The 26,217-nt window shown below is 44.4% G+C and overlaps 1 protein-coding gene across 1 annotated transcript; it reads left to right on the top strand.

Moving 5' to 3' along the window:
* Window positions 1-24,260, top strand: T265_03573 (hypothetical protein; the record flags this gene model as incomplete). The annotated part of the gene is made up of 8 exons (XM_009168092.1): window positions 1-111; window positions 1,600-1,788; window positions 4,582-4,817; window positions 10,633-10,733; window positions 13,172-13,333; window positions 17,354-17,474; window positions 20,795-20,886; window positions 23,318-24,260. The coding sequence occupies 8 exons, from the start codon at window positions 35-37 to the stop codon at window positions 23,771-23,773; spliced, it is 1,434 nt and encodes a 477-aa protein (XP_009166356.1).
* Window positions 24,261-26,217: the final 1,957 nt, after the last annotated feature.

Raw genomic sequence — 26,217 nt, 5'->3', positions numbered from 1 at the left:
TCCTTAACGTAGAATATATCTTCGGCCTCTACGGATGTTCACCCGTTTGTACTTTATCGGCCCATCGCATTGCGGACAATGTCTAAAATCTGGGGCCTGTAGCTTTCTCCAGTAAGTCCCCTTGCACAGATTAGACCTCATTTTTAACTTGCGCCTAGTAGGTATATTTTGGCACCCTCTGTTATCTTTACAACCCCTTGTTGGTGTCACCCACATTTCTTTCTTTTACCCTTGAATAGGGTCTGCTGTTTTGAACCAGATTGTGTCATTTTGTTATAAATTACATCGCACTCTGGGAGCATTTTCCCGTAAGCGTACAAATGTCAACTTTCTACGCTTTGGGGTTCATTTTATCGAGATTAAGGAGGTTCCTGTTTTGGCGCTTTTTCTTGTGGATTTTATCCCATGAGGTTAAGTTTAAACAGCCATACCATTTCCTATAGGGAATCGACAACAGTGCGCACGAACCTTGATAGTATTTCGGCACGTTACTGTTCATAGTAGTTGAAAGTCTCTGTCTTTCAGGCATCCCTAGCTGGTCAGCGGAACTGGACGAACCATTCTTTAACGTGACCACGTCGACAGGACTTACGCGTATTTGTTTTCCGGTTTAACTTATTGTTAACACGTCCAAGCCTAAATACACCTGTTCATGCACAGTCCAGCAGCCTTACTATTTTTGGGCTGGATTTAATCTGTTTATAAACATCTAGACGTGTCATCCATCGTGATGCTCCTGATCATTTGTCACAATCAGCACTGTTGATATCAGTCATCGTGTAACCTTACGAACACCCTGTATAACCATATCACAAACCGAACAACGAAAGCTGTAAGTGTAGATGCATACTGAAGACCTCTATGCCCAACAGCTTTATCACACTATCTAGGTGTAGCACGGTTTGTTTTGTTACCTGAGCTCGGTAAATTGACTGAATGTGTTTCCAGTCGTTAAAGGTGACATCGTCAGCTCCTAGTAGATTAGCGTTATATCGTTGTCTACTGGTGTTTCAGTGTGAAAGTGCTGTGAAAATAATGGAAAATAAATACACCTTGGAAAACAGTGTATATAACCACCTAGTTTCTGTTTTGGGGTTTGCTGTGCAAGGCAAACGAAATGTCTTTTCGGAACCTAAAAGTGTCATGTTGGTGTTGAATCCCCACTGCAATTCATATCTGTCAACGCTCTCTTGGACTTCGTTCCACATGTCTTCCGGGCAGAAGTTGAACAGCGCACGTGAGTAGCTTATCAGTAATGAGGCCAGCAGGCGGTTATCCATGTTAAGTGTCTCCATACTTCTAATTCCCAATAATATCACACGTTAGTACGCCTCATCTTGCCACTACTACATTAAACCCTGAAAATCACCGCACTTCCCTAATTGCTTCTTGTGTGCAACGCCACTTATGAAGACATCGTGGTCGAGAGATTTTGTTGAGTTCCGCTCTGCACCATCTTAATCGATCAATGCATGTATAACGCCGCGTAATATTATTTTATTTGGTGTACCGTTGGTCCCACCGTTTTTTACATGCTTTGATTATTTCATCCATTCAAACGATGTCAGCCACTACTAATTTGATTTTTTTTTCGAGAAGAATCACCACCATCAGTTTCGGTGTTCAAACATCTTCGCGTTGCCGTATGTCCTCTGACTCAGACACATCCAGTGGCGAAGAGGCTGAGTTCTCACGTGCCGTCAATATCCTCGCTGATGAGCATGTGAAAAGGATCGTCGTCCTAACGGGAGCAGGAATTAGTACAGCTAGTGGAATTCCGGATTTCCGGTATGCTCCTATGTGGTACCTCTAAACTAACTGTAGATCTTCCTCTGTTCTTCAGCTATTTACGAATATTATGTGTTCAGGCTATTAGGTTTGACTTCATAATCCTTTCTGTAGAAATAGGTTTATATCACATGTGCGAATTCATTTGATGTTCTGCAAGATTCCGAGTTCAAGCGCGGACATATTCACTTCAGACGTAAAGAAAATATTACCGGATGTGTCCAGCGTGCGCCGGTGGAGTAGTGGTAACACGGTCCTCTCGCATGTACAAAGCGCGGAGTTCAAACCCCGGCATGGCCATTGGGTATGCACCGCTCATGAGCTCTAATGAGAGTGAAACTCGAGTCCATTGTGAACTTGTCAGTGCTCTAGTTGTAACGTAAGTAAATTGGTTATCAGAAGGTGACAAGCACTAACAAATGGCCGTCTTACTAGAATGATGGTGGCTACAATAGTTAGGTGCACCTTGATAAAAACAAATACAACGCGAAAAGTGGGATAAGCCAAAAAGTAAATTATCGTTTGAGGACACTTGTTGAGAGTTCCTGAGTGAAGTTCCGGACTCGGGATGTGTTCTCTCTGCAGTATAGCTGCTACACGTGTTACGTAGTTGGCCGTGGAGACTTGCAAAGGTCGATTTACTTCCTGTCCTGTACGCCCGCGCCTGTGTTGCCGGGCCGAGTTGCATGTTTATTTATTGTGTGCAATGTGAAGAGAGGGGTCTCCTTTCTTTTTTTGATAGTTTCACAAACACGGATACAAGTTGACCCGATGCGGTTGGAGGTCGTAGGCCTTGTGCGTAGCGCAGGTTGTAGTCGCGTAAACAAAACTTCGTTGGAAATTATAGTGTACATGTTGCCAGTTAAGGTTGCAATTGGAACAGGCATTGTTGCGTTGTTTGATAAGTAATCTAGTGAGTGACCTCCACAGACTGCGCCAGGACAGGAGGGCGATTGTTCAAATGAAAGCCATGTGAGTATACATTCCACAGAATCCCGCAACCACTAACACCTGAACTAAATAAATAAAAGCGAGGCAGCGGAGATACAACAACACTTCAATGACGCTGATCTCACCGAAAGCAATGTGCCCCAATTTAGCCTTATTGATTTCACACTGAACCAATAGTCCCGTTCATACAACTGTTCTGTTTTAGATTGGGGCAAGCGGTCGAAAGTTTCTAGAATAAATCCAGGGTGTTGCGCCTCTTTGTGGATAGTGTGAGTTTTTCTTCGATTGTGTTGTTCAGGCGTTCACAACTGCCCCCCCTCCGGAAAAATCTCTCGACGTTTAAACTTGTTAGAATAACTCCGAACAGTTTCTGTTTCTACTCGTAAGTCATCATTCCTTGCATACAGCGGGAATTAATGTCATTCGGTCTGGTCAAGTCCACATGCATGCATACAGCTATATTACGCCTTCCACCATCTGGTCAGACTGAGGACAACAATCCCGCAAGAGGTACGAAGTGCTTAGGGGAAAAGCTGTGTTTTTTGTCTCTCCTGAGGCGTTGTCAGACAACGCTGTTGTGAGAGTGATTTCTGTTTGAGAGGACCTCTCAATGAATCAACAGGTTACCTTGCGCCGGCGAGGTGTCCGCCGTCCCCACTCACGTAAAAAGCTAGGCACTCGCTGCTATGCACCTGTGTTGAGAAAATCGTTCTCTCATTGATGCAGAGGGAGAGAGTTTGAACGAGGAAAGCTATGCGGTTCTGGTGGGATAAAATTGACCAGTTTTATGAGTGGTGATATCGATTGTGTACCAGCTGAGATGATTCTCCCCAGCAGTTTAGTCGCTGGAGCGCCAGTTCAGTGTTTCTGTTCCACCTCCAGGCCTATGTTTTCGTTCAGCCGGCACCCAGAAAATCTCGTTTTAAAATTAACGTATTCGCACATACATTTAAAGCACCCAATTAGAGACGACCGACAGTGCAGAAAGCGTGAGGTACCGTTCTTACTGATCAATATAAAATGAGGAAACACCTCGGTTGATGTGATATTTGACTTTCTGGAAATCTATCCCCAAGGAAAGGGTACCGTAACGTAGTGATAGATCACCGTGAAACTGGATGCCGTGTGCAATAAATTAAAAAAATCGACCAATTTGTTTTCAAAAAATATTTAGGAAAAATATTTCATGTGACGCATATTCACTTCGCGCAGGTTTACACCATAACGAAGGCTCAGCGAAGCGTTCGTTGCTCTTATCATCCTGCGACAAGAGAATCCTTATCTTCTGACAAGTCTTTACCAGATCCGACCATTTTACCTAAAGCAACAATTTTTACTTAGAGAATCCCCTGGACAAACTACTTGTTATAGTTCAGTAATTTGGGATTAAGATCTCATGGATTCGTCGGTCATTCATGTGGCAACAACTGCTGCCGACATATTCAGGTTTGGTGATCTTTAAAACTCAACATATGTTAAAACCTGAGCTCATTTATCCATAATCTTGGCAGCATCCGTTCTGGCCTCCGAACATCGAAACCAAACCACTGTTCCTTGTGATGGACAGTACTTTTGCACTCCAATGAGAGGTATGATAATCTTCCTTAATGTGGCGCTTCTCACAAGACCGGTGAAAATTTCTCGACAGCGCATTCAGTTGGAGAAATTTGTAAATGAGGGCTTTGTTTGGGTCTCGCACTTGCACCACCTTCATTTACGAAGTGGTGTTATTCCATGTTATGTTCCGCGGAGTCCGAATGCGTATACTTAGGGTGATTGAATAACATCACGTGTTGTTTTTTGGTGCATTCTCTGGTGAGTTTCACTCTGCTTCCTAATCAGGACACCCGGAACTGGGCTTTACGATAATCTGTCACAATACAAATTACCCTGGCCTGAGGCTGTTTTCGATTTGGAGTACTTCTACTCCAACCCTGTTCCATTTTACACTCTCGCCAAAGAGTTATATCCAACTGGGCGCTACAGGCCGAACATTGCACATCACTTTCTTCGGCTTCTCAATGACCAGGCCCGTTTATTACGTGTCTATACACAGAATATTGACAGTCTCGAGCGAAGTAAGTCCTGCCACTATACCACCGATTTAACGTGTGTATGTTCATTCATCCTGTACCAATCATTGTCTGCAGATGCTAATCCCTCCCTATGGTCGGGAACTGGTGCTGGAAAATCGTTCTGGTTTGACCATCACTGGTTCTTCTCAGAATGCTCACTCGTGACTTACTAGTCACTGCTAAGAAAACTACTCATAAGGTTGCTGAAAATTCTCCGACAGCCCACGACCGGTTTCGCCCTTCATGGGGCTCATCAGGTAGGCGCAGTCTCCGAGTTCCCTTCAATCTTACTTCCTACATGAAACCAAATCGTACGAAATGCACTCATTTGCAGATTTTTCGGCAGACTCATCTGGTGTCCGGTGTTTGAACGGATGTCTAGGGGAGTTGACTAGACACTAGTTTTGCCTGTAATATGCTCTTCTTTAGTGTGCACAGAAGTGGGTTAAAAACAAAGAAGGACCTATCCTGTGAGACTTATTCTGCTAGTAACTGCAGAAGCGCAATCATAGGGAGATTGGACAAAATGCTACTCACTGGCGGAAATTTAGCTGAGGGCAAACTGGGCCTTCTGGGTAAGCGGCTTGTACCAGATTTTATGAATCAGACTTGAGTCACTGGTTCCTAGTATAATGTGGATCCTGCACCGCCTCGTTACCTTGCGACTGGGCATTGTTAGGGAGGAACTCCAAACCCTGTCCCCCTTCGGTGGGTGAAATCGGGCAACTAGCAAAAATATGACAGGATTAATAAAATAACCTTGTACTCGTTCTGTTGACTGTGTAAGCAGCAGATAAATTTACTTTTAGGTCACTCACACTGGGTGTCGTAAGTATTTGGCCTCATAACTGTGACATTTTGAACCTTCTTGTGGTTGGGTTGCAGTCCTACGTACCCTCAACTCACAGTTCAGTTTTAAAAGCTTGAAAGACGTACTTGTGTAAGATGATTCCAGTTGCTGCAGCTTATGACAGTGGGTATTGTAAGGTGGAGGAGTACAGGGAAAAACAGCAACATTGAAATAAAAAAGGAACGGTGGATCTATGGTTTATGATTAACTGCTGGAAACAGAACCACAACACGGACACGAACCAGAGGACTTTATACGCATGTTCCCAAAGGAGCGACATTCTTAAAATAATAGCTTATTTCTTTGTGGTCAGTCTAAGTGGCCGGTTGTTAACCGTTTGGATAGCTCCAGGTAACGCGATGCTCCCATTTGTGCTGAAAGTCTGTATGCCAAAAAATAGATGATCAGCACATAGCTGTGCGAAGTGACCACCATTGTCGGTTTTGAGGTCAGTTGATCTTCTTGCGGCGCTGAATCTGTTCTCATTATGTGGTAATTTTTCTAAGGTGTGTGACTAGGTTTATGGCCACTTCGTGGTTAAGATTCGGTAACCAACGATCTTGGAAAGGACACAATGTGGGAATATACTTTCTTTGAACCAGATTTGTGGTGCATCTTATGTTACATCATGTAGTGATAAACATCGCCGTCTATCAAGCTGCTTAAACCAACAAGTGGCTTTACTTTCGGGGAACACACAAGACCTATCTCTCTTGGTATCCTTGGCGGATAGCATACCGTTCAGCAACGGGAGACCGTATCTAGATCACAACCTGCACAGTCCTTCCGCATTGTGGTGCTTTTAAGTTGCGATTCTGCATGCAACAGAGTTTCTACGGATTTCCTGCTTGACCTGACCGTTTCTGTCATCTCAGTGCGCTTGTTTGAATGATACTTCCTTAACATGCAAACGTTATCCAGCGACAAACTGACTTTTGGCTTGTTATTGTGCTCCACCCTTAACCTAATCACTTTACTAGACTCTAACAATTTGTCAACTCTACACACCCTCCCATCCGGTATCAGTAGCGAACAAGTGAAGCACCACGACGTTCACTTTTCAGGTACATACATGAGCTTCTCAAGTTATGTGAATTTGATTGGCCTAGAATTTTTATATAGGGACCTTGTTTGTACAACCGGTTGATTTCAATTCGCAGGCTCCACTTTTTGGCGGCTAAGCAGCATAACTTTTCTCAAGTAAGCCTCGACCGCGTTTGGGGAGGATTCCCGTGCTTGGACTTCGTCCACGTTAGTAGGAATTAGTTCCAACACCGCACTCCCGTGAATGCGCGCAGTTAACAAGCCACAAGTTCATGGTTTTTCAAACTCGTTACAGTAATCACCCCCAATAGACAACCTCTCGAAATGTATTGACCTCCGTGGATAGAGAGTAATCTCTCATGGAACAAAAACTTATTTATGGGAAGCGAAAAACTTTCCCGTGCGCAACAAGAAGTGCCTTAAGGAGAACAATTACCCCCCCCCNCCCATCCGGTATCAGTAGCGAACAAGTGAAGCACCACGACGTTCACTTTTCAGGTACATACATGAGCTTCTCAAGTTATGTGAATTTGATTGGCCTAGAATTTTTATATAGGGACCTTGTTTGTACAACCGGTTGATTTCAATTCGCAGGCTCCACTTTTTGGCGGCTAAGCAGCATAACTTTTCTCAAGTAAGCCTCGACCGCGTTTGGGGAGGATTCCCGTGCTTGGACTTCGTCCACGTTAGTAGGAATTAGTTCCAACACCGCACTCCCGTGAATGCGCGCAGTTAACAAGCCACAAGTTCATGGTTTTTCAAACTCGTTACAGTAATCACCCCCAATAGACAACCTCTCGAAATGTATTGACCTCCGTGGATAGAGAGTAATCTCTCATGGAACAAAAACTTATTTATGGGAAGCGAAAAACTTTCCCGTGCGCAACAATAAGTGCCGTAAGGAGAACAATTACCCCCCCCCACACACACACACACACACATGTGCATTATTTCTCATTGTTATTCAAGAGACAAAGTAGTCTGTAAGTGTCATGTTTCTCTCTTTCGCTTCTCAGTAAAAGTGTAGTGTGTAGCAAATTACGTCGCATGTTTTTGATGAGGGGGTAATTAACTGACCCTTACGTCACGAATGTAAACTATAGCTTATACATTCAATCAGTTTCACACAGGTGACAAAACTCCGGGACTGCGCCCACCGGAAAAATGAATTCCTCGCCTCGTGCTTGTAATGCTTGCAGGGGCACCCCCTGGCACTTGAAATGCGTGTGGTTAATGACGGTAATAATGTCGAGTTTACACCGAAATCACTTATCCGCTACCCTGATAACAAGCTGTCGCGTTCGTGGTGGAGTCCGCTGGTGTTGTGTCATTCAGCTCCCTGCTCTGGTGACGGACGACAACAGAGACGTAATTTGAAATTGCGCGCGGCTTGATTTAGGGGTATGTAGGTACATTATGACAATAACGAGGCTACTGGGCGTCATATGAGGAAAACTCTCAGTCGAACAGCACGTTGTCCTGTTTGCAAGATAATTCATTGACATCGAAAGTCCGATATGTCTAGTTTTAATCCACGATTTTGTGTTCTTCGAGCAAAATGTAACCTGGAAACCCTCTCTTTGTCAGAAGAACCGGGAGAAGCAGTCTCTGAAGAGCGCGGGCTTTAGTCGAGACTTGAAACGTTTGTTCTAACGGTAGTAGTGGTTGTCGGTGAAATTCCCGGGTAGCTAACCTGGCGGTCAGTGTACCTTTTCAGGTACACTTCATTGCTCTTCTCCGTGTTTGACCATAGCTATCAGTCCCTCATCAGACTCTTTAAAATTTAACGTTCGCCTGCTATTCATTCCTGATTATGAAATCAACCAGCTAAAATCTTGCGTTGACAGTCCCGCGGGTGCAGGGATTCCTCGGGGTCCACCATATCTGTTTTCGCTTGTTTGTCATACGAACACTGATTCGAATGTGATTTAAAGCATACTCGATATATGACCAGTGTCAATCGAAGCGCACAGAGGTAGGTGATAACAAATCAGTGGTGATGTCCACTTAAAACTCTTTCAGCGTAGTCGGCTGCATTGAATCCTTTATTTCCATCTTCTGCTCCTGTGCTCTTTGTCCACAGACGGAAATACTTATTTTCGCGCACACAATTATTTGGTCGAAGTTCACTCAAAAGCGGTAATATTTCGTTGAACTATGCCTTTGTAGATTGATGGCGATGTGACCTCTCCGGATCCGACGATAGGTCGTGAATTGCTTGTGCCTTGTAGCAAGAGGTCTCTTAAGGTGCTGAAAATTCAGGTTTGTAACATACAGGTAAATCAGAGCATAAGCCCATTATGTCATAACTTTGCGGCCCTTCAAGATTTTTTCCCAGCCACCACAGGGACCAACACGCCTACCTGGTGAAATCAGGTCGGACGCAGATGTCCGTTGAAGTTCGTGGAGCTGGGTCAATGGTAAAAGCAGTTGGTAAATATGCTGTAATGTGTACCCACAGTTCCCGCTTAGTCTTGAATATCTCACTAGCTTGATGGCGTACTGTCTGCCATTGATCGTTCTTGATTCCAGTAGCGCAGTTCTGGCTCGTTGACTGGGTATAATTCCCACACTCACTAGATAACGTGAATGAGGTATGTTGTGGATTATAATCTTTGCGGTTTTCGAGTACAGGTGTCTCTTAAGGACAACATACATCGATGTGCACACTTTCTAAGATGCAGAATAATACTTCCTACCACCCGATTTACCTCAATGCCAGATTGATAAAGTCAGGATTAAAGCGTCTACGTGGACGATAAAAGGGCTTTTCCAACATGTGTCAAATGGGACCCCAGCTAGTATGTTTAGAAACGTTCAATGAATCGGGAGAGTATGTATGCTGTTGTGTTGTCATATTTTTCTCTGAACAAAAGGCTTCCTGATCGCAAAACCAAAGAAGGGACTATTGGGGCTACCACAGCCTCAGACTAACGAGTCCCAGGCAGCGGAGTCGCCTGAGGACCCCCACTCGGAGATGCTGAAAACCGTGACTTTGATTCTAGTCCGTTTACCTTCCGGATAGGATTAGTTATCCCGAGGTACTCGCTACACACTTAGCCTATTCCTGACCCATCAAGAATTTCGACTCGATCTAACTGACTCATTCTGTAATACACGTTGCAAGTCTATCCGACACTCTTCCTTTGCGGCAGATTGATTTGTTAGCAGTGATCCTTTGCTGTTAGGCTCCTGTATGGGCAGTGTGCACTTTTTGTGATATAACCCGCCTCCAAAGCCTTTCCAAAGGTAGGTACTGTATTTTGTCGCAGCACTGCGAATCAGCTGACTTCACTGAGCTCACGACCCCAATGGATCGCAATGATGGCGAGATTTTCGGGCGTATTTTTATTGGTTTTCGTATGGGATAATGACCATATCGGTTCAGCCATAGGTCGATGATGGGACGAGTTTACCTGGTAAACGAGGACAAGCTTCAAGTGTACAACTAATGCTGACAAAGATGACAATCAGGTGGCTACTCGGTTCTTCAATATCCACCCATTTCCGGTTCCAGTGTGTTGTGGCCAACTGAGACTGTTATGAGACTAAGACGTTTTCAGGATAAGCTGTCCTTGAAAAAACGTTGAGTTGTCCGGATAAAAACCTGAAGCGGTTTCGATTTTAGTAGAATGTTCTAGCCGGTGCCCAGTGCCAGTGTCCCTGTTGCTCGGTGTAGTGTTTTGCGGTATTCACAGTAGTCTTCTCAGGACATCCATGTAGGGCTGCTCGAGAAAAATCACCCGTTTTGTACTCGAAGCACTGGTTTACACGTATCAGGGATTCGCCTCATCGTCTTTTGGCTTCACTTTTTTCCTCTCTTGGACGTTGTTTGAACTTTGTAACTGATTGGGGGGAATGCCGAAAGCTTCGTATTGCTTACCTTTCTGATAACTTTTGTGTTTCTAATTTCACTCCATTCAGTGGCCGGTATTCCTTCAGATAAACTTGTTGAGGCCCATGGGACTTTCCTCACTGCAACATGCACCGTGTGTCGATCGAACGTATCCTCCAACGTTGTCAAGGTTAGTTTGTTCTTGGACCGTTTACCTAATATTTTGTACAACTTCCGTTGTGTAATGTAGTTGTTAGGGCACGACCAATATGCAGTAGAGGACGCTATCTACAAACGTTGATACCGCTCGTACCAGTGGGATCAGATAAGGCACTCCTCGATTGAAGCCGCTGTGTAATAGCCATCAGTCAGAAACTTTTGGAATGTAATTGCACCGCTTAAGTTTTCTGACTTCTTGCGAGTGAAAGATACCATGCGAAGCACTGGTTGTTTCCCCAGCCCTGCCTTGATAAATAATGGCCTCTTGATTGTGGGGAGGGATAACTTTCATGAAGTGATTATCCCCAGAAAGAATGATAAATTTTCCAACCTTTGTGATTTTCTGTTCCACGATTTTGGTCCAGCAACATAAACGTTCTTGTCTGGTAGTCCGGTGTTTCATCATCATGCGGTGGCGTTTCTTTGCTAAGAAGGTGAGATGAGCCAAGGTTGCTCAAGGTTGAGATGAGCCCATTTGAATCATCGTTGCCTGGTATTCATTCATTTAGACAGCTCCTGTTGCTGTAATCAAATTCATGAACCTGAATCTGAATCAGTATTCCTCATTTCACAAGGATGATTTGTGTGGTCGTTTGAGTATTCCTTCCAAACAGAATGATTCTGTTGCCTTTAGCCTTACATTATTTGTCGGTCCCTGTTCACATATGGTGACTCTTCGTTGCATAGCTACCATGCAACTCAAAAGAAACACGAGGGCTGAGATATTTCCGGTTTGTCCAATTCTCACAGAAACGATTGAAATGCTGCGGATGTGTTCAAATCACATCATCAAATTTCAACGCTGACCTGTTCTGCTGATCATTTTATTGATAGTGCAAGAAAAGTGGATGAATAGGCGTTTAGTAGTCACATTAACTCCTGACAGCTCCCGGCGACCTATAGTCCATTTTATAACCAAACCTGTTAGAAAACCCGAAGTTGTAGCGATCAGGAGGAAAGAAATTACCTGAAAACCTTGATCTATCTGTGCAAATAATCGCGTTCAGGTATCTTCTCCATGCACAGTCTTTCCCTTCCGATACGGCCAATGATTGTTAGATGCTTATGAAATAAAAATTTTAATAGAAATTTCAAGTACAATTTTGAATGAAAATTTCAAGAATTTTTTAACTCGGTGCCGTTGATAAGCACCTCACCATCGCAGGTCATATCAGGAATGAACAGCTGTGCATAGGAAACACATCCGAGCGCCATTGTTTGCGTGAGTAAATCACGTTTTTTGGCCTATACTGCACTGGGTAATTTCCATCTCTCCTGCACGCCATCACTTTTGGTTATAGGCTATAGGTCAGCCGCAGTCTCACCGGGAACTGTCTATACCAGGATTACTTTCCTCGGTTATTGGTAATCGACGAATGTCCCTTCAAGTTCCGGTCGCTGTGTGTTTGTTTGCTCGAGGCTAAGGCTTCTCGCTTTAAATGCTTTTTTAATTTTTGTTCTTTTCCGAACATCATGGTTGCAGAGAATCAGGACAGTTGTAACCTGCTCGATTGATACTTCGTCATCCCCTCCTCAAGCTTTGTTTCATCCGAGCCAAATCCAGGGTTTGGTTGTTTTCGTTTATTTAGCAGTGATCTAGACGGGGAAAGAATCATGTCCTGCCATGATTGCGGACCTACGCTCTGGACTTTCGGAGAAAATACCAGCTGACCCCAATGCAGAACCACTCAAAACTTGAATCTGAGAATACCGTAGCACTTTCTACACTACGATTTCAAAAAGATGGAGCGAATTCGTTCCATGGAGGGACTAATGACCTCACGGTGCGATGGCAGGGTCGTATTCTAGAGGAAGTTGTTTAACGCATGACTTTGGCTTAAGCCGTCCGCTAAGTAAAGCTACACGTTAGCGGAAATCATGATATGATTATCCAGAACAAGTTGTCAACTATGCGAACAAGATTGTTAACTTACCGTTCGGGGTGGGTTGAAAGGCGACATGGTTGTCGAATAACATGTGTGTGGTGGCTTTCCTCCTCTGCTATTCGGAGTGCTTATTGTAAATGCCTCCGAATTCCGGTTTCATTGAAGTTCCATAAGAGGGAACTTTGGACGGCAGACTTTAAAAGGCGTTCATGTTTCCCAGTCCATTCGAGTCGCTTATGGTATGGACTTCTACCGCTTTCTGCTTGGTTCTTTGCGGAAATCCGAACTCGTTTTCTCCATCTACCAATCGTTTTCCTTCCTACTAAAATGTGGAGAGCATATTTATAGAAATAGCTGGCAGTTCTTTCTGTGTGTTGATAAACTGGTCGCTTCAGTCGACCACATTATTGCGCAACTCACCTCCGACCTGAAGTGATTGTTCTCTAGCCGTTTTTTCGTTCATCTACGTTTCTACTATGGTTGTCAGTTTTCATTTACCTCCTTTTATTCCCTATCAACATAGGACGCAATCGACGCGAGTACCGTTGCCAAATGTCCTGAATGTCACAATGTTGTCAAACCGGATATTGTCTTTTTTGGTGAAAACCTTCCGGAACGATTTTGGGAATATACGAAAGATATGGCCCAAACAGACCTTGTAATTGTGATGGGTACATCCCTCGAGGTGAGTGCACGTTCACACGGACTTTGTAAAGTTGGTTAAGGTGCTTTCGAGAAATACACTCATTTGCAAATCAGTTTGGTTTGCGCGAGAGACTCAACTGAACCTCTCGTTTATGATAGTCGAAAAGTTTTCAGCAACCTTGTGAGTAGCTTACTTCGTTGAGGTGCTGTTTCGTTCATTTTCTCAAGTGCACTTTGATTCCAGATGCTGCGTTTTACTCCTCTCCGCATAGGAGGACTGATGGGCGGACCGCCGAGACTGTTTGTTGGCGTTAAGTCGTTCCACTTTTAACAGAGTGAGGTTTGAGATGTGCATGTAGCGAGAGGAATGATTGTGGTGAAGGAGCGCCGTTGGTCAAATGTTTAGGCAAGCGTAAAATCTGCGCAAGCTGTTTATTGAGCCACAGCACAGCTCAGGGCAAAGTCCACCATTCGCCAAACACCTACGTACTGTCTCTCACTGGTATGCAGACGGAAATAGGTAATCGAAACAGATATCTGGCATGATAAGTTACGTAGCGTCATCAGTTACTGCGATCTTGTACTCTTTTAAGTCACGGCCCCTAACTTATACCAAGGCAGGCTCAAAGCACAATTCAGTCGGTCGTTTCAAACCAGGTAGTTATGCTTTTCCCGTCATGCAATCTGAAGTAGACCAAAGAAGAACAAGATCATCCGCTGTATTGGGTGCGACAGTCATGTTTCTAGGTTCTCCGAGAGGCAGTAGGAACTGGATCGGATTCGTAAGAAACTTCCAACTGTGCTGCATTGGTGAACTTTGAGCAATTAGTCAGATGCGGTACGTCTCCTGAACAAAGACCAATTACGAAAAACGCCCTGGTTGATCTCTTAATTAGGGATCTTTCTCGGGAAGGGCCGCCTTTACTAACCGTTGGAGTAAATATTGCTACACATACTTCATCTCTTCTCTATATTAAGATTCATCATCATCATCGACAGCATGACATCAGTGTTCAACACTGATGCTTCACTGCCGTACAACCATGATTTATTTGAAAGCCTTATTGTAAAGAAAAGAGTAAAGGTGGACGGGTAAGGGACTTAGGCTAGCTTACCACAATCATCCTGAGGTGCATACACCTCCAGACATTCACTCAGGCAATATGGATAGAAACCGACAACAAGAACGCCACTGACATCGGCTGGCAGCCATATCTTGTAGTGTCTCCTGGGTCAAGCTGATCCCCCTTTGGTTACCACACTCACTACGCGTTCCTTTTTTGAAGTGGTCCTCCCACTCCCACTTTTAAGGCCTTTCAGAGCGATTATCATAGGCAAGACCACTTCTGCTATTCAGAACAATTTCTATCGAAGAAAACAAATGACTATTGCATCCCCAAGATCGTTGTTTCACAAGAAGCATCTCAAATGATGCCTCACTGTCGAATTTGAACCTGTACGTGGTCTAGCCATATATCCTTCACTTCCACCAAAGCGTTGTTGCGGTGGACAGTAAACTTCATGCACGTCTTTACCAGAAGAAGAATTCAGCGTGCTGGAGTGGCACCATTGACTGGTTGCCGTTTCGCTGAAATACCACGTAACTCAAGTTCAAGATGGTTTGAATCCTCCTCATCACAACTGATAGATGTATGCTTAGATGCATCCAGAAGGCGGATAACAAAATTTAATAAACTGTTCCATAGTTTGACCTCAAAAAAGATGCAGGGGAGCTTTCGTTAGTCAGTGATGCTGAGAATCTCTGATATCTCCGTGCTATATCTCTAAATTTTAGTTTCTGCGGGAAAAACTTTGCTGGTTTACGTCGGTGTTGTTGACGCTGTCCAGCTACATTTCAATGCTACTTAATTGCATCACATGTTTTTCAACGCAAAGTGAACACAGTGTAACACCTTCAGGCTGCATTTCGATCTAGCTGCCCGCCTGTATTTGCTGCATCTGTGATTGTGTTTAGTTATGGAAATACTAGCCTCCCCTCAGTGGACAATGGTTGCAGAGTATTTAGACTATCCTTCAGGATCAACTCAACGTCGCTATTGTACAACTCTTTCTATAGCTTATCAAAAGAGCAACCGAGCAGTATTTCGTCTATTAGAGAAACCTCATCAGAAGCACGAATTACTTTCCCGAAGCGACTCAGCGAGATAGGGGCGGTGTTTCCCGGGAGGGACCTATTCAGTCATCCCGGCGAAGCATTCGCAGAAGAGATCAATTTTAAGGTTCCCCATAAGGCGCGTTTCCAAGCACGTCCTTCTTTGGGGCCACCTTTCGAAGGGACTAATCGAAAACCTTTTTCCCAAGAGGAGCTCCATTCTTTAACTGTGCCCCAGTGGACCAACTAGTGGTGTTTTTCCTGAGGGATGGTTTCAGGTTACCCCCCTCCCAGAGACCAGTTTTGCTCGTTCTGTATAATGGAAAACTAAGTCTTATGGGGGATGGTCATAGTTAGTCTCTTTTGTGTGTCCTATTTGGACGGCTGTCGCTTTATCACAAGCGACTGATCGGTTGTAGAATTGTGAAAGGGAGTCTACTCGAAGCCTCGAGATTTATCTGAATATGAGCGTTGGTAGAATGTGTTAGTGTCGTCAGAATGGTTATGTGCACAAGTCTGGAATCTTCAGGTAAAATACTGTCTGTATTGATGCTTGAGTCAATCCTCGTGACAACGCTGCCTAAAAACGACCATCTTTCGTTGCTTTCTTGAAGCTCCTATTAGAGTTTTGGCCATCCAAAACTTTGGGCCGGTCTTTTCCTGGCCAACCGTAGGCTATGAAAAATGGCACACTCAGTAGTCATGACTAATCAAATGCGCACTTCATACAAAACATAAGAAAACCCAGTGCACCAATTTTGCTTCCCGATCCATGTTAGGATGGAACTTTCTGTCTCGGGACACTTAAGGTGGTGCCTGTTTGGAGTTCGGATAATTTTCCAAAGCGCATCGATTCCATGCCCAATCGTACGTGGCTCTACCACAGTGTTCTAACTTGGGACGTTTTCCATGTTGGAGGCCATCATATTTGTCACCCTGAATGATGACTTCCTTAAGCCTTCAGTCTTCGTGTGGGCCTCCATGATTCCCCATTTGCTAAAATTTGTGTAGCCATCTCTTTGCCCGATGTTTTGATGTTTTTAAGTGTACATAGTTTCGAGGTAACAGTTTATCCGTTACATTACTTTGTGACATTTGTCCGTGAAAAGACGGACCCTGCCTTCACTCCTCATACATACTTGAAGAATATCGACCATATCACCACTTCATTCGGTTCTGCTCTCTAAAGACGGATCACCATATCCAAATAAATTGACCCTAGTTGTTTTCCAGCGATGATGCATTGCACAGTTGGATGACTTAACAGTAGGTGTTTGCTGAGTGGGCACAGTAGGATGACCGTTTGCGGAATACTCATAATCGCCGAGTTGGAGTTGGAGGAACATGAGAACTAATTAGATGGCAGGGTGAACTGCAGTGACCCACACACCTTTTTCGAACGGCAGTATGGTCTTTTTGAGATAATCGTCGCATAGAGTTGACCGTGCGTTTGGGTAAAATATGAATATTGGTGTATGTGATGAGATAGTTCTTATTCGGGAGACCTTTATAAAGCGATGTATAGGTATGATTATTTTAGTTGCCGTGGTAAAAGAAGCTCCTATGTATGGTAAACTGCACCAGGCGTTCGGACAATCGTATCAGTACTTCAAACTTGTTTTTTGCTTCCTTGTACTCCAACCTTGTGCTTAGTTTGAGGTTGTATGGACAGGGAACCTTGGCCGTCTAATCGACCGTGCTGTGATCGTCATTGTGGTCTACTTTAAAAGGCGGTGCATAATCAACCATATCCAGAGTAAAGTTACGGAGAGGGTGCTGTATTTTGTACCAATTGCTACTGAGCTACCTATTTTGACGGTTCATGGGTTCCATGAATAGGCTTCCAATTGTCTTAAGCAGTTAGGTGCTTATCATTTTATTGTCATCTCCCAAACTAATATTACACATTTTCCAACCGTAATTCACTCTATCTTCTTCCTTTTCAAGGTCTACCCGTTCGCTGGTGTGGCAGACAGCGTTCCCCGATTTATACCGCGCATCTTAATTAACCGTGAATCGGTCGGCTCTTTTCGATATCGAAATAGACCTGGAGATATTGTACTACTCGGTACGTTTCCTAATATCAACTATCCTTACTAAACCTCCTAACGTGTTCACTTAAATTTTAGTTACATTCCTTTCCTATGTCCCAACTCTTCGATTAACTTGAATACCTCCTCGAGTAACTTGTCCCGCTGTTTCTGCACTCTTGCGTGCGATCTGCTATCCGGAGGTCGCTGTGAGCTGTTTTTTTCAGATATATTCATGAACCCATAGTCCTTGCAACTCCACGGTTCACTAACTCGATAGAATGCAGTTTACCACATCATGGAATATGGTCACAAGGACTTCATGGGAACGTACTTCAGCCATCCTGCGCTTCCTTTACAAACATCCGAATCTATAGAGTCTGGGCAGACTGGTGAACCTTGTTTGGGAGCTGGAAGGGTATGTCGTCAAACGTTTCGCGCCACTAACAACAGATCTTTAATAACTTTTAACGGCAGTCGAGAAAACAATCGATTGCCCACGGACCGGTACCTCTATCGCAATTCATGGTTGAGACTCAGATTCATCCTCTCGAGCGCGGTAACTTGCGAAAACACTCAAAACGAGAAGGAATGGTGGGTGGGGGAATACCGCTTAAACGAGTAATCAATCTTGTCAGATAGTGAATGAAAGTAGTGGACCTTTGTTTACTAAATGCATTCAAACCTGAAGCTAGCAGCTCCCGATGCCACTCATATTTTCCAAATTGAATTAGCACCTTTGGCCGGATGTTTCAATGAGTATCCAGCGTGGATAACCGTAAGTTCCAACCAGTAAATTAGATCGCTTCATGGAGAGGATGAAGTGTACAGTGAATCGGTCCCGTGTTGAATCCGCCAGTTGGATTTCAAAATTATTTATCCTACTTGAGCTGAGCTCAATCGATCCATACTATTATGTTTGCGGTACCTATTTCAGTTTAAATTCCAGGTCTGCGATGGGCCTGTGGTTTTCATATATCACCGGTGTCTTGATGTTCGTCTGTTTTCTGCTACTTAGTTTTTCTGAAACTCCCATCTGGCCATCCACTTGGGGAATTTTTTTCACTATCAACAATGCTGTTTTTCTGGAAACTGACGCCTTATAATCTCCCCTGCCTGAAAATTCTGTTGCCATCTGGGACCATCTGGACCTATAGGTCATTTGACGCGAACCATTGACGACGGTACTTGCTTCATTTTGTGGATGGCAGCTCCGTGATCATGGAACATAACCCTGGGACTAGAGATACTGGAAGGGCAATTTTCCAGAATTGAAAAACCACAGGACTCAACGCTATTCAAATCAGCGCAGTGTGTGAAACAGTCAAGATTTCTGTGTGATCTAGCGTATGTGATACTGCGTTATCCGTATGGGTGTCGCGTTCGACAGTACTGATAGACGACATTTTCGGTCGGTTCTCTTACCATCTCATGTTAGGGTGAAGTGTGACAGTGTGACGATAAAACACCCAGTAACCCTGGTTCAGACAATATTGGGTGCAATTTGATGTGCGTCAAAGGTTCTGATTTAAAAGTGTTTATTGTTTGGCTTGGTGAGATGGACAACAAATTATAAAAGATGTCATGCCTCATTATCGCACAGGGAAATCGGTGCTTTAGCCGGCGCAGAATTCTTCCGAATAAGTATTAGAAACGGTAGAAGTTTCCGTTCATTTGAGCAAACAGCGGACAACAATACAGAGACCTCATTCCGGTTGCGTCTTGTTAGTGGATCCCAGTCTCTGATTGAACGGAGTCTAACCCTTGACTCAGCCCTGTACAGCTCATTCTCATCAGAGGTCACCGAAGCTGAGGAAGGAGCTAATAGAAAAAACTCAGCAAAGGAAATCCGGACAAGAATGAAAGCTGTTTGTTCAAATACGATCATAATTGCTAGCTAAGCAGATTGCGGTGTTGCGTCAGGTTCCAAAGTGATGACGATAACTAATGAAAATTGGTCTCATCATCGGAGGATGTGGTAGAAAGAATTGACCAATCGCAGTCGTAAAGGCTGAAGCGCTTTTTACGCATTAGAAAAAATCTGTTTACCTCGTATTTCCATTGTTTGCCTTATCTTCTAATTGCGCCGCGTATTTCGCGTTAGTCTTGACGATTCGTTCCAATATCTGTTATTTATGATTTTATTGTGTACGTTGTAACAATTAATGCCGTCACCTACTTGTCAGAAAGCAAAAACATTGGTGATAGCCGCTTCATTCCTCAGCACGAGTGAGGGAGGCCTTGATTTGTTCAAGCACGATGCAACAACGCTGATGACGAAACCAATATTTGAATGCTTCACGGTTCAATTTTGATCGTTTTTCAAACCAGTTTCATTTTACTGCGTAGGAGCCTCGTTCCAGTAGTTGCGAAGACACCACGGTCATCGTGGTGTTCAAGGCTCATATGGACAGGGGTACTGTTCGTACCTAGGGAGTCAGTGCATTCATTTGATTCCATAGACATTGACAGACAATGTAAATTTTGAATCCCGATAGTGGAATTCCGTAATATTACTGCTGCGTTGGCGAGACCACTTCCGGGCGGTAGTTAGCTGGTATAAAAAAGGAGGTCTTCAACGTGTTCCCACTCAGTGATGAACAGCGAACACCGAAGTAAAGCAAACAGCACGAAGCGATAACAATGCCAAATGGCTTTTGCGGCGAGATGGCTCATTGGTTATATCGCGAATTTACTTACCGGAAGGTCCATGGTTCGAACCCGACCTCTGCCTCTCGACTTACCCTGTCTAGGCTTGGGCAACCTGGCAGTATCTCATCTATTGTACTACCTTTGGGTGGCATAGCAGCTAGGCACCGAAAGAGTTTTGCAGCTGAACGATTTTTTTCAATTGGCTTTTCACGCTTTACGCAATGATTCATGAAGGTAAATGCACTTCTGTGCATACGATGGTCGCTCACCAAGTTCTCCAAGCGAGAACTCGGCTGGTAATGCAGTGGTCAGATAATGAAAGTTCATATACATGAAAACACCTTCGGCAAGCCATTGGAGCATGTTCACTCACTTCTCCTGACTCAATGGTTTCAGGATAGTGTCTTTTCGTTTTTTAATGGTCTTGTTGCTTTAGATTGGTTGGCAGGTGTGACACAGTCGGGTCATTGTGGGACCACGTTGTTTCGTGCCTGGCGCAAACGGTGCAGGGGAGGCAAAGGATAAAACTGGCCTCCAAAACTTCGTTATCCGTTCTCCACATTTAGTGTGGAGTTTTGTTTGTTAAACCACGGTGCTTTCTAATGTCAACTAGCTGTCAACTTCCACAGTCAGTGTGAACGAACCACTTACCCTTGTAAGTAACATGTAGCTAATGTTTCATCTGATGGCTTTGTGTCCCACTCAGGCAGTATTACAGGGTCAGTTCAACGGCTAAGCGAATCACTGGGCTGGGCTGAAGACCTGACAGACCTCATGGGCAAATGGAGGCCTAATATGGTAGGTTACTTGTTATCCACTGATTTTTCAGCAGCAATATTGCACACGTCATCATTGCCATACTTCATTCGAAAACCAATATTTTAGATGGTCATGACTTTTTCCTTTGACTCCGGTGACTTTCAACACTACTTGGTATCACTTTGCTTTGTGTCAGTCTTCTGTCTAGAAAGAACCAAGACACTTTAGCTGTGTAGCTTAGTAACTGTTATCATGAGCTCTAGCTGAGAGTATGCTTTATCAGACATCACCGGTGCTATACCAATCCCTTTTAATGTTTTAGTGTATTCGGACAGCAAACATGGCTTGAGTTCACCCAACAGTTAATTTGTGAACAATATTCCAAGCGAAATTGCTGTGATTCATTTCCATCGACTATGTATACTTCTGGCTTACCCCGCCGACAACTCGACTTTTGGCTGGGGCTACCTACTCGATCTTCCTATTTCCGAATTCCCATACACTTACTAGATACCGCAGGTAGTTTCAGCATCCTTAAATTATACGGTCACATCATACAAGGCCAGCGAATAGTGGTGACCCCGACGTAAAAACCTTTAAGGTAAGAAATCTTGATGGAGACACGTTCCACATAAGGGTTAACTGATTTGATGATCCTAGTCACCCAACAAAGACATGAATCGTTACTTATCAGTAATCCAAATTCATTTACTCGGATCTCTTCCGTACTCCGTAGTATTCTCTTCTCATGTCCTTCTCGTGGGAGCACTGAGTCGGTATATGTTTCATGTAGCTGTTTAAGCATGGAAATTGCTCCCTTTGCTGACTACAACGTCAGCGAACGAGCGTTATATTATGAGCCATAGTATGACTTATACTGTCTCTCCAAGGCATCGTCACTGACTGGCGGCTTGTGCCAACTTGCCCGGAGAAGTGTTTCGTGTTTCCTGGTTTGAGAACCGCTCATAATCCGATAGTGTACATTTTTGAGGTACGCGTGAAATTGGTCACAGTATTTCAGAAGAGCTTGGTAAACAATCGGTAGTTTTTATTTGGGCAACGTTTCGCTTTTGGCACAAAAGCTTCATCAGGCCAAGTGAACAGGTCACCAATTTGGCCAGGTTATAAGACAGACGGGGAACCTCTTCAGATTATCACACTAGATCAGTGTTGAGTGTCAATTAACGGCTCTTGTCGGTTAGTGTGGTTGTCAAAATCTTGCTTTGATGGATTGGGGGAGTTTCAAATTAATTCTGATCGGGGTGCTGAAATCGACGATTCACCTCGGGTGCCACTGATAGATTTTCCTTGTTCTTTGTGGGGTTGTGAGTGCTGCGACACTAGTTTGGGGTGGGAGATGAGGTCAAGTGGAATTCAGGTAGTGACTACTCTTCCTTCTGATGACCGCACACCAACACGTGTCTGCTTGACTGATCCAAAACCGTTCTCTACACGTTTGCCAGTTTTACGCCTTCTATTCTGTTAACACTGAGATGCTTGGCGATTTTTACCGCCTAGGCTATCAGTCTCTGTGACGTGGATCGTAGTCCTCGCCTCAAGATCTCAGCATTTTTAAGTCTATTTTGTGTCCCGTGTCCAGTGCGTGTTCCGCAATAGCCGAGTCTCTCAGTAACGCTTAATATTCATTCATTCATTCTTGGCAGCCTGTTCATTTTTCTACTATGCTCTCCGATTCTGATGTAAAGTTCCCTGGCTATCTATCCTGTATAGACCTTAGTGCAGTTGTTACAGTTAATTTTGTAGACATAATCCCTGGTTCTATCTGCCGGGAAGCGATCCTTCAATTGCACCAGTGCAGAGCGCAGTATCCCCCTTCCTCTCCTGAAACGATGACTTCTCAATCGGTTCCAAACCTTTTCCAATTTATTGGTCACAGTATTGTTTTTACCATCCGATTACTTAACGTCGCTGTGCCAACCTCTTCCATTAAGCTATCGCCACCCACCTGATAGCACTTGATTCAGGACTTTAAAAGTTCTTATCCCCTCGTGTCCATCTTTATGATCATACGTACACACCTGCCCTCCGCGCCACGCCGCATGGTCTGGTGCAACTATGCTACAGCATGAAGTCATATCTGCACCGAACCTGACCTTGGTTTCATTATGAAACTTCGGGAATGGTCTCGGCAGTTCTACGGTACATGTCCTCTGATAATCATACGTAGCAATGTTTCTTGCGTGAATCTGGTTGGCGATGTCCTCGTGCTTTGGTACCAAACCTTGGTGAAACGCAGTGATGTGCAGGATTCTTCAACTTGCCTCAGGGTCCAGGGGCCACAGTCTATTTGCATTGACAACCGGTACTAGTGTGAGCTTATCCGACCACATCTTTCACATGGAAGGGCTAGGAATATACGTGATGACTTTTTCCCTGTTTTACCTCGAATAACTATCCATGAACATTATGTGTCCTCTAGTAGTCCTTCCATTTTCCGACATCCGTGCAGCAGAACTGTTTGAACCACTCCGACAAGAAATCTTCTCCGTTCAGTGGGATTAATTCACACCGACGGTATTCTACTGCAAGTGGTTCTTCACCTTTTTGTGGCCTTGATCGCCTTGCTTCACGCTTACGCACACTGACAATGTCGCACACAACGCGGTCAGATGTTAATGGTACCATCAATAAACCGAATCGTCGCCCCATTGAGTCTATCACCCCGACGAATCGCAAATGTCCACCCTGGGATACCTCCAGTAGCGATAGCTCGAAGACGGACAGAAGCATGATCTTAACCAGAGTGTGCCGTCAACCTCTGCGCAAGCCAAGCACTATGGTTCCACCAACTACTCTGAAGTCTTCATCTGGAAACACCATGACTGCCTTGCGACAATATCTCTTCCCAGATTCGTCTGTTTCGACTGAAACGGACTGTTCGGATTCTAGCGCTGGATCGGTCTGAGCAGTATCGCTGACGTCGTATAATACTTCCTACTTTTGAACGCTTCAATTCAGTTAACACCTTCGGTCTGGTTGCTTGTCGTGCACATTCGCAATTTCACACCTCGGTCTTTCCTGCTATTACATTCGAGAATACTTTCCATATTTTCTGTTTCTTTCTACTTTCAATGCTCCAAGTAGATACTCCTTATTTTGAATCCGGTCTGTGAATGCACATTCACGACTTGACATCTTTGTTTGCCTCGCTGTGTGTACAAAGCCCAAGTGAGCCTCCGTTTTCTTCAAATTGTACAGGTTATGCAAAGCCTGCCAGGCACTGTACTTTCTAATTCACTGTGGTGCTCATGTATATAGCCCAACAATGCACCAGCTGAAGCCTCAGTTGGGCGTGCACTTTGTAAAAACTCCTAGCTTGCTACTCAAACGGAGTGCATTGATCTTCAGGTAATGGCATAAGTTTGTGCAGTGAGTCAAAAGATAAAAACCCTTATCATTCAAAGTTTGTAAAAATCCTAGCTTGCTACGCAAACGGAGTGCATTGATCTTCAGGTAATGGCATAAGTTTGTGCAGTGAGTCAAAAGATAAAAACCCTTATCATTCAAAGGGGTTCCCGTCAATTTTAGATGAGCCGTTACATGGAGGTAGTGGTGATTTACAGGTCGAAGTCACACCTTCCAAAAGAGGGCACTTTCCGAAATACCACAGCACTTTTAAATCACTCATTTTTTGGATGTGGAATTGATGTTAATGTGAACCACATCTGATTTTTTAAATTCCAATCTTAGGATTCTTCGAGTCGTTGTGTAGGCAAGTGCCGTGGTTCTCGTCCATCCTCAGGCACAGAAACCGCACAATATGTACTCAAGAAGAGGGCGCATTAAGATATCATATAGATAGACAAATGATACCATTATACGTGAAGAAATTACCAGACGAACGCTAACCATCCTTGCCAAAGTATTAAATTTGGCACTCGAGCTACAGTCGGCAGAAGTGACTGTCCTAAATTCCCGTTCCTGAGTTGCAGCTCCGGGAGCTCTGCCACTGAGTGTACTAAATGCCCGCATTACGTATGACTTCACGATTGTACGCGCTGCACAGAGCCTTTGTTTAGAGGCCCATAGGGAATCATTTTCCGGGTCTTTCTGGAGAATCTCTAGGTCGACTGGACTGCAGATGGCTTCATGGCGTGGCGCCTTTCGCTGCAGAACGTGGTTGGTTGGGAGCGCTGCTGAATAGAATGAACAATAGGAGTCACAATGTGGATCCGTGAGGTACACCGGCTATGGCTTTGATACCTCTGGACAATGTTCCGTTGACTTGCACATGCAAAGTACCGTCAGCTAAGTGCCATTTCGGCCTGCTTTCCTCTCCAAACCCTAAACTTCCTGAGGAACAGCGTTATTGGCTCAGTTAAAGGTCTTGGATAAATCTCTGAATGAAGCACTTCCTACATACGTGCGTCAGCTGCGATGGTCCAGAAATCAACGGCTGCGATTGGAGTAGTTATGCATGGACGTCCTTTATAACTTGTTCCCAAGCCAGGAATGACTGGCCGTTCTGTCTACCGCGCCGTGGTCGTCATTCACATCATTCATCACTTTCATTTAGTGACTTCTAGGAAGAGAGCCTACAGTCCGTACTGTAGGGTACGTGTGTGAGCCGAATTCAAGTACGACAAGTTAATTCGGTGGCCTCTATGCCGTCACGGGTCTGACCTATAATCCAGCAGATCAGCAACCGCAGCCCGCGATTTGATGGTTAAACTCGTGTACTAAAATTGGTTAGGACTGCTGACGGATGTCTCGGTGGCTTAATTTGATACGCCATTTCGTCTCGGTGAACGGGACGGTGCAAAAGATGCGGAATTGATGATAGTCTGTAAGATTCACAGTCCCTATTAGAAGACATCAATAACAAGAGGTATCCTCTCGGAGCAGAGTTGGCGTCCATATTCGAAGAAATTTACTAAGCACAGCTGTCAAGTGGGCCTCTGGCACATTGGGCTCGATGATATTGTACAAACTGGGTGGGGATGAAAGTCCAATGAGCATCAGTCGTGTTTTTTTCATTACGGGCCAATTGACTTCGTAATAGTGAGTTCTACTGACTCCGAAATAGTTGGTTTTAGCAAAGCGACGCTGTTCACCACTCCGAATTCGATGATCGATTGACCACTGGCGTATACAAGTACGGTGAGCTGCGGTGCGTTGAACAGCAGCGTTTAACTCGCAAGCACGAAGTCAGGATTCTGACCCTCTCACCCCTAAGCAGCCTGTCGCACTTGCATTATCGCTTCCCGCGGTAAACGCCAGAAAATCGTAATCCAGCTGCCTAAGACCCCCAACAATGTGTACAGGACAACCAACGAGCTGGTGGCCGTTGTCAGGGTGGCGTTTCAGTCTTCTGGCCAGGTTGTCTTCATAGAACAATTATATAATACG

This window comes from Opisthorchis viverrini (genome assembly GCF_000715545.1).
Source record: "Opisthorchis viverrini unplaced genomic scaffold opera_v5_52, whole genome shotgun sequence".
Lineage (NCBI taxonomy): Eukaryota > Metazoa > Platyhelminthes > Trematoda > Opisthorchiida > Opisthorchiidae > Opisthorchis > Opisthorchis viverrini.
Note: the sequence above shows the minus strand (reverse complement) of the source record. Positions and strands in the feature narration are given on the sequence as shown.